Source organism: Primulina eburnea, chromosome 4 (assembly GCF_022965805.1).
Source record: "Primulina eburnea isolate SZY01 chromosome 4, ASM2296580v1, whole genome shotgun sequence".
In the NCBI taxonomy this organism is placed as follows: Eukaryota; Viridiplantae; Streptophyta; class Magnoliopsida; order Lamiales; family Gesneriaceae; genus Primulina; species Primulina eburnea.
Genome location: NC_133104.1, coordinates 4,749,969 through 4,758,302, shown reverse-complemented (window position 1 = coordinate 4,758,302; position 8,334 = coordinate 4,749,969). Strand labels below are relative to the sequence as shown.

General features: G+C 36.8%; 2 protein-coding genes across 3 annotated transcripts; one reads left to right on the top strand and one right to left on the bottom strand.

The window, feature by feature from the left end:
- Window positions 1-189: 189 nt before the first annotated feature.
- Window positions 190-2,931, bottom strand: LOC140830722 (uncharacterized). Its single transcript, XM_073194162.1, has 4 exons — window positions 2,604-2,931; window positions 1,582-1,683; window positions 1,253-1,379; window positions 190-776 (listed from the first exon to the last, which is right to left on the bottom strand). The coding sequence occupies exons 1-4, from the start codon at window positions 2,829-2,831 to the stop codon at window positions 559-561; spliced, it is 675 nt and encodes a 224-aa protein (XP_073050263.1). The 5' UTR covers window positions 2,832-2,931; the 3' UTR covers window positions 190-558.
- Window positions 2,932-4,153: 1,222 nt separating this feature from the next.
- On the top strand, window positions 4,154-8,327 carry LOC140830720 (phosphomethylpyrimidine synthase, chloroplastic). 2 transcript variants are annotated; one of them, XR_012117667.1, is made up of 7 exons: window positions 4,154-4,350; window positions 5,043-5,352; window positions 5,496-5,623; window positions 5,876-6,702; window positions 6,910-7,592; window positions 7,766-7,877; window positions 8,045-8,327. XR_012117667.1 is itself a non-coding variant. In XM_073194160.1 (6 exons), exons 2-5 carry the CDS (start codon window positions 5,045-5,047, stop codon window positions 7,588-7,590), a joined length of 1,944 nt encoding a protein of 647 aa, XP_073050261.1. In that variant the 5' UTR covers window positions 4,154-4,350; window positions 5,043-5,044; the 3' UTR covers window positions 7,591-7,592; window positions 7,766-7,995. The 2 variants fall into 2 exon arrangements, 1 of the variants encoding a protein (XP_073050261.1); XM_073194160.1 differs by lacking the exon at window positions 8,045-8,327 and having other exon boundaries at window positions 7,766-7,995.
- The last annotated feature ends 7 nt before the right edge of the window (window positions 8,328-8,334 follow it).

The window sequence follows — 8,334 nt, the reverse complement described above, 5'->3', positions numbered from 1 at the left end:
ATATAGAGACAGAGAAAGAAGCGATGCAATAATGAGGCAATGATCAGATAATAATAATAATAAGCAGTTGTTGAACCAAGAATCTTAACTTCTACCAATTAAGGGATATAAAAATGTATTAGATTCTAAGAATAGAAGTCAAACCATGACGCCTTCAAATAAAGAAATTCATATGTTGAGAACTCAACCAACAATGTTTTAGCTTTCACAATATGAGATAGTTTTCCAGCAATTTTTCAAGTTTCCAACGCTGTAATAAAGCTACAAGGTTAACACCATTTTACCTTAAAACGATTTCTCATGGGGTCTAGGAAATAATCGAATTGCCTAATCATACTCTGAAGAGCATGCAACACGAGATTTCATCGAATCATTTCATTGACTGATGAAATTTCCTGGGATTCTCGGCTAAAAATAAATATACAGGCTTTCTTCAGATATGATTACCAAAAGCTACTGCAGACTTCTGTGCCTCTTCAGTTCCTTGGAAGATGGCAAGATACTGGCACAAATTCCAGAGAGCCACCAAATTACAGTTCCGAGTTTGCCTTTCCTCTACTATGAAGCAAACAATGCATCCAAAAGATTGGAAGGTGCTTCATCTTTTGCACTCTGGTCGAAAAAGCCATTCGAATAATTTTCTTTCCTTAGTTTTCGCTCCTCAGCAACAGATTCTGCTGTTTCACCGCAGAAATTTTTCTTCGTTTGCTTAAAAGGTTTATCAGCAACAAGAAACTTGCTGCCTTCACGAGTTCGCTCAGAGAATCCTGCCCAAACTGAAATATTTTTCCAAAAATCAATACTTCAATTTCAATTGGTTTCTTATCCCCGAAGTGACGGGATTTTTAATTTGATGAGAAGGAAAAGGTTTGCAACAAAAATCAAATAAAGCCTTTGCAATTATAGCAATAGAGCATTGAATCAATAAATCAAACAGCCTCGAGCTTAAAATTTGGAACCTTTTAGTGCAAAGTTTTTTACACATGTATTGTTCAGCATATCAAAGAGGTTGTCAACTTGAATGTATAGAAGCCAGCCCTATATGACTTTTACGAGTCATGCACCTATCACATGACCACCGTATTCTCACCAAATGAAATGGTAGAGTAAAACGACAGAAAAATAACAAAGATTTATTTTCAAAAAACGTGAATCCCTTTTCTAGGCATCACCAATCAGGATGAATCTGCTAATACTGTAACGCAAGTCGGTGCGATGCATAAAAAATTAGACAGTCATGGGAATCTCGTACCTGCGAAATGATGCAAAACAATAGAAGCTGCAACAGTAACATTCAATGAAGCAGTGCCACCTCCATATTGTGGAATATAAATAAAAAAGTCACATATCTCACATTCCTTATCAGAAAGCCCTGTTCCCTGCAAAAGCGAGATATTAAAAAATTTATGCTAATAAACAAGATCAAAAGAACCCACGGTCAGTTTACCAGAAAAAGATGATTTTATTCACGAACATGCAAAATCATACTTTGAGGAAGTTTATATAATGTTTAATACATCTAACCTCAGCTAATCACAAAAATTATGATTTTGAAAAGGGAATTTTTTATCAGTATCTCACCTCGTTACCAAGTAGAAAAGCAGTGCTCTTTCTGAAAGGATGTTCATTCACGGCTGCAGCATTATCTGTTATCTCCACACCACATATATCACAGTCCCTTTCCTATTCAACTCAAAAATTATATGCCAATCTATCAGCTCAGGAAATAACACCTTTACTCATTGAAGGCAGAGAACTCTAAACACTTGCCATTGAACAAGAATCACAAGCATATATTCAAGATTTTGGCTAATAGCACTATTCATGACCTAGTGTAGACAACAGTGAAAGAACACTACAGTAACTTCTTGAGGTGAAATTAAAGCTATAAACCAAAAGCATTGAAGTGCTGCTTCCATACGAAGACAAGCAGGAAAAAATCTTTTAAACGGAGAATTCACTCCGCGATTTTTTAGCAATCACAGATCAGCAATTCCTATAAAAATAACAAACTATACTACTCGTATTTTCAAAGTACGCTGCGGCGCGTGGTGAAATCACAATATGATGCATGGAAAATAGTCGAAAGGAGATATATTGTTTCAAACTGCACAAGTTATAAGTAAAAAATTTATTTGTCCCGAGCAAACACAAACCTCTAAGTTTCATAGCAGAAAAAATCAAATAAAATATTGACATTGCGAAACGAGTTTGATATGATGTTAAAAGTTCCTTAAAGAAACAAAATTACAAGCTTAATTTTCAAAAACCCTTTTAACAATATTACGAGCTTTGAACATCCAATTTTCGGCAGTGTTTGAATTGAGATGCGTCGGAGACTGCAGGCCCGGTTTGTGGGGCTTGACATTAATTTCTTCGTTATTTAAAATCATTAAAGTCTAACATGGAAAAAATTTCAATTTACAAGTTGGAAACGGACAATTCATTGTCTAAAAAACACCATATGCAAATCAAAAGGAGGAAAAATATCTTTTTTTCGTTGGTTCAGGCTTCAAAAAAAAAAAAATGCAGCACAGAGACGTATGTTTTGGATGACATGTTGACAAAAACATACAGTTATTCTAATGGAAGTATGAGAAAACCTTGAGAAACGCGCGGGCCAGAGTCAGAGATTGGAAGTGGCGGAAGCGGACGTGTGGCGTGGATCCATGGCTTCCAAAGGCGTTGAAATCCCTCCGCCCAACCAATATCATCTCCGCCACGCCAAACGCAGTGGCGCTGCGAACTAGCGTCCCTACGTTGTGCCTTTTCGAAATATTGTGAACCATAACGTAGCTATCGTACTTTCCCTCCTCCTCCCCACAATCCATACTTCGATTTCACTGGTGTAAGACTCTCTAGCTCGTTGGGATGACCGTCGTATGGCAGCGGCAAGGCGGAGGTAGGGGTTTTTAAATGCAATTACTAATTCCTGTCAAACAAAGTCCCAATAAAACTATAGTATTTCACTTTAGTCCCGTTAATTACCATTTTCTCAAATCTCACCCTATCATTCCGATATTTTACTATTTTAAGACCAATATGAAAAGTTGACATTCTACCGAATTTATCTCGCTACCACTCTCACCGCAGTTCTAAATTGAAATTGTCTGAATGAACGATTTATGGTTGAATCCGAGCGTGCTTCGTTCGCTTCTACGAACTCAAAAAGAAATATATAGGGTCGTAAAATAAGTCGTCAACAAACGTTAGAGAGTTCTTCGAAATTCAAGTCAATTCTCTGCGATAAAGTGACGGTAAATGAGTTATTTTTTAAAAATAAAAAGATTTTACTATTTATAGATTTCTTTTAATGATCCTAATTGTAAAATAATTCAAAGGGCTATTACACAATAGTTTCGATTTCAGTTTGGGTATATAATTCAAAAGATGTAAAAGTATAAATAATATCCTTCATTTTTATGATTTTACTAGTTTTTTTTTTTTTTTTTTATCAGTGCGATGTATAGATAATTATTTTATCTAATTGATTATTAAAATTAGTATGTATGATAATTTTTTTTACTTTTATTATAACGTGACTTTCGTAATATGGATTTTAACTATAAAACACGGAACAAAAGAGCCATTTTTGTATTTCGGCTGAAAATTAATATCACGCTTGTATTAGACTATGTGTTTATCAATAATATTGTACTCGTATATAAATTAATGTAATATATAGAAAAAAATATCTGTAACAAAATAAAATGATAAACATGATACAAACTTTTAATGTGATTTTAATTTTAATAAATAATTTAAATAAAAATACAAATAAACTATGAGTGAATCTCATGTAAGACCGTCGCACGGGTCATAATCCGTGAGACGGGTCAACCCTACCCATATTCATAATAAAAAGTAATACTCTTAGCATAAAAAGTAATACTTTTTCATGGGTGACCCAAATAAGAGATCCGTCTCACAAATACGACCCGTGAGACCGTCTCACACAAGTTTTTGCCATAAACTAAATAGTTTATAAATCATATAATTTAAAAACAAAAACATTTTAAAAAACTTTATTTATTTTAATATCCTCCAATTTGCTAGAGGCTTTTGCATTCAAGGCTATTCAACTACCTCATATAAAATATAGCAATCAATAATGATTTATGGGTGCGGTGTACAGAATAGAGATGATATTTTTTTCCCATTTTTCGTCGTTTTGCAAGAGATATTTGTGACAAAAAGCTCCCATTTTGTTAGAGAAAATCTGAATCAGTCCACTTTTTAGTGGCTTTTCCTCGGATATATAAACACCCGAGTAGATTGAATCTGCTCTCACTCCTTCATTTTGCTTCACACACAGCGAGGCATCCGTCTCAGTTATAATCACAGGCTAAGGTTTGTGCTTCTTTTTCCTCTTTCTTCTGTATTTTGACGATCCGGCTTAGAAATCATGGTTTAAAAGGTTGTAAATTTCAGTTTATTGATAACTCTTTCTGCATGCTCTTTGTTTGGCTGTCATTTCTGGATTTAGAGTTTACAGAGTGTGCAGCATAAAATTTTTGAATGCATGGGGGTGGTGTTTATTGCTTCTTTTTTTCTTTTTATGAAGATAATTTTTCATTTATTTGATGGGTTTGAAGATCTAGTCATGCTTTGAGCTTTAGATTGATATCCTGGGTGAATTCTTGGAAAATAGCGGATTGATCAATACTTACCTGTAACATTCTCACGTCTCCCTTATCATTGGGCTCAAGGTTTCGCATGAAGATTGAAAAGGAAGAAGCTTTAGATACGTGAAACATTTTACCTTGAAAATATTGGTTGTGATTTGGCATGGTGAAAGGGTTTTATTCAGGAACATGTCAAAATGGATTTGAGATCTTATTGGAGTCTATTTTCATGTTTATGTGCATCTTTAGGCACTCGTTGCCACGGTTGCAAATTTTTATCGTGCTACTTGATAATGCTATGAAATTTGTTTATGGATGGAACAGTGTTTATGATTGATGTTTAGCGTTAACTGCTTTTTTATATATATACCGGTTTGATAAAAGGCAATCGTGTTATGTTTTTTTTTTCTTAAACAGAGATGGCATCGATGCAAACTAGTCTGGCATCAGTTGTGTGCAACAACAGAAATCATTTTACTTCCCTGAAATTTCTGAACAGCTCCTTCTTCCGTGGGATTGATGTGAATGGACGGGTGACTAGCTTACACAGAAAGGATATTGATTCCTCTTCCTTTGCAGGCCCCAAAGCTACATTAACCTTTGATCCTCCTGCAACCAATAAAGAAAAGATTAAGCAACGGAAGCACACGGAAGATCCCAGTGCTCCTAACTTTCTTCCGCTTCCATCCTTTGAAGAATGCTTCCCTAAAAGCTCGAAAGAACATGTGTGAGTTTTTCTCTAAAATAGCATTTCTTCCATTGTAACTCGTATGGTTGCAACTGTACTTGATAATTTCGAGCTTAACTAAAGTTAGCAAATCTTTTCCTCTTTGTGGAAACATGTCTAAGGTAGTGATACTTCTTTTCCAGGGAAATCGTACATGAACAATCTGGTCATTTGCTTAGAATTCCATTCCGACGCATTCATCTATCAGGTGAAAACCCACCTTTTGACACCTATGACACCAGTGGTCCGCAGAACATCAACCCACATCTTGGTAAGCGCTTGTATTATTTTTCATAATTTTTTTCCAATTTGTTCGGAATTGTCCTTGTTCTCACTTTTACTTTACTGTCGTGATTGCGTAGGTGTTTGAGATTACTCAGGTGTATGACATTGATAGACTCATGCATGCTGCATATATTATTGAATTTTTAAACTTCATATAAAGTTTTTGTGAATATCCTGGTCATTTTTTGGGTTTTCAGTTCAGATGCTAAAAAATATATGGAAACGGTTTGTTGAACAGGACTCCCAAAATTGAGGAAGGAGTGGATTGACAGAAGAGAGAAATTGGGTGGACCAAGGTTTACTCAGATGTACTATGCCAAGCAAGGTATCATTACTGAGGAGATGGCATTCTGCGCCGCTCGTGAAAAGCTCAACCCAGAATATGTGAGATCAGAGGTTGCTCGTGGCCGTGCAATCATTCCCTCAAACAAGAAGCACTTAGAGCTGGAGCCGATGATAGTTGGACGCAATTTCTTGGTGAAAGTAAATGCTAACATTGGAAACTCTGCTGTTGTAAGTTCCATTGAGGAAGAGGTTCACAAGCTTCAATGGGCAACAATGTGGGGTGCTGATACCATTATGGATCTTTCAACTGGACGTCACATCCATGAAACTCGTGAATGGATCTTACGCAACTCTGCTGTACCGGTTGGAACTGTTCCCATCTATCAAGCTCTTGAAAAGGTTAACGGGATCGCTGAGAATCTTAGCTGGGAAATTTTCAGGGACACGCTAATTGAACAAGCCGAACAAGGTGTTGATTACTTTACAATTCATGCTGGAGTTTTACTCCGGTACATCCCACTAACAGCTAAGAGGATGACTGGAATTGTCTCTCGCGGAGGGTCCATTCATGCAAAATGGTGCCTAACTTATCACAAAGAGAACTTTGCCTATGAGCATTGGGATGAGATTCTAGACATTTGTAATCAGTATGATATATCTTTGTCAATCGGTGATGGATTGAGGCCTGGATCAATTTATGATGCTAATGATACTGCTCAGTTTGCAGAACTCTTAACTCAGGGCGAACTGACCCGAAGAGCTTGGGAAAAGGATGTACAGGTAACAAGAAGAATTTTTATTATGTGTACTAGTAGTTTCCTGACGCATTCGTAATCCCCAAGCTATATTTTATTTTATCGTCAAACTTTATTTTTAGTGTCATACTGGGTCTTATAATCGTAGTTTGATTGATCAAACGAATCATATTTGTAAATTACTCGTTTAAGGTGTTGTTTCTTCACCCAAGATGATACGTCATGCATACAGGTCATGAATGAAGGTCCTGGACATATTCCAATGCATAAGATTCCTGAGAATATGCAAAAGCAGCTGGAATGGTGTAATGAAGCACCATTCTATACTCTTGGACCTTTGACCACTGATATTGCTCCTGGATATGATCACATAACCTCAGCCATTGGTGCAGCCAATATTGGGGCTCTTGGCACAGCACTTCTCTGTTATGTAACTCCTAAAGAGCATCTTGGTTTACCTAATCGAGATGATGTGAAGGTCGGGGTTATAGCATATAAAATAGCCGCACATGCAGCTGATTTAGCAAAAGGTCACCCCCATGCTCAAGCTTGGGATGACACACTTAGCAAGGCAAGGTTTGAGTTCCGGTGGATGGATCAATTTGCTTTGTCACTGGACCCAATGACTGCCATGTCATTTCATGATGAAACCCTCCCATCTGATGGTGCTAAAGTCGCCCATTTCTGCTCCATGTGTGGACCTAAGTTTTGTTCTATGAAAATAACTGAGGATGTAAGGAAGTTTGCTGAGGAGCATGGTTACGGGACAGCGGAGGAAGCAATTCAGCAAGGCATGGATGCTATGAGTGCAGAATTCTTAGCTGCAAAAAAAACTATCAGTGGAGAACAACATGGTGAAACTGGAGGAGAAATCTACTTGCCAGAAGATTACATGAAGTCTAAAACTACCTAAAGGTGAAGTTTCTCTTATATGAAATTTTGTTAAGAACTATGGAAAATACAGCCCTAATGCTACAGCATTTAGTGTAAAAAAACAAGAAGCAATTAGAATTTTAGCTCTGTCTCCGTGAATCTATATGTAACACCTCTTACTCATTTTCTTGATTGGTTAATCTCATTAATTGCAGAATGTTCTTCCAAAAGCATAACAGAACATGATGTGGTTTTCCATCCCCTGATAATGATCCTTGGTGGCTACTTATGAACACCGATTATAGTCGTTATCTTCAAGCACAGATGGTAAGTTAGATGAAATGGCTGCTAGTTTGTTGAACAGCTCAAGAGAAACATCTTTATTTGATATTGTCTTGATTAGTACTAGTAGTCCGCAATAAAAACCCTTTCTTCCTGTGCTTTACTGATCAGTCCATTCTATAATCTCGATTATTGATGAAAAAACGCACCAGGGGTGTCTGTATCTGCTCAGTACTGACCATTTGGCCAGGAAACTGGCAGTTCAGGCTGAGAAAGTCCCTTTGAACCTGATCAGGATAATGCCTGCGTAGGGAGTGTGCATTTTTTTTTATGCTTGCACAGGGCTGGAGGTTCATCATTTGGTTCAGGCCATCGACTCGATTCTTTTGCAGCTTCTGGTTTATACTAGGAAATATTTGCCACATATCTGGGAAGTTTCATATTTCCTTGTTTCTCAAATCTGAATCTTTCTGGTATACAAATTGAAGTTACTGACCTAAGC

Bases quoted from the DNA above. Each gene is read 5' to 3' on its own strand.
- LOC140830722 (XM_073194162.1), bottom strand. From the start codon at position 2,831: ATGGATTGTGGGGAGGAGGAGGGAAAGTACGATAGCTACGTTATGGTT. The intron at 1,684-2,603 runs GTTTTCTCATAC...TGAGTTGAATAG, and splicing joins TGGCCCGCGCGTTTCTCAAG to GAAAGGGACTGTGATATATG. The intron at 777-1,252 runs GTACGAGATTCC...AAAATATTTCAG, and splicing joins TGTTTTGCATCATTTCGCAG to TTTGGGCAGGATTCTCTGAG.
- LOC140830720 (XM_073194160.1), top strand. From the start codon at position 5,045: ATGGCATCGATGCAAACTAGTCTGGCATCAGTTGTGTGCAACAACAGA. The intron at 5,624-5,875 runs GTAAGCGCTTGT...TTTGTTGAACAG, and splicing joins GAACATCAACCCACATCTTG to GACTCCCAAAATTGAGGAAG. The intron at 6,703-6,909 runs GTAACAAGAAGA...TCATGCATACAG, and splicing joins CTTGGGAAAAGGATGTACAG to GTCATGAATGAAGGTCCTGG.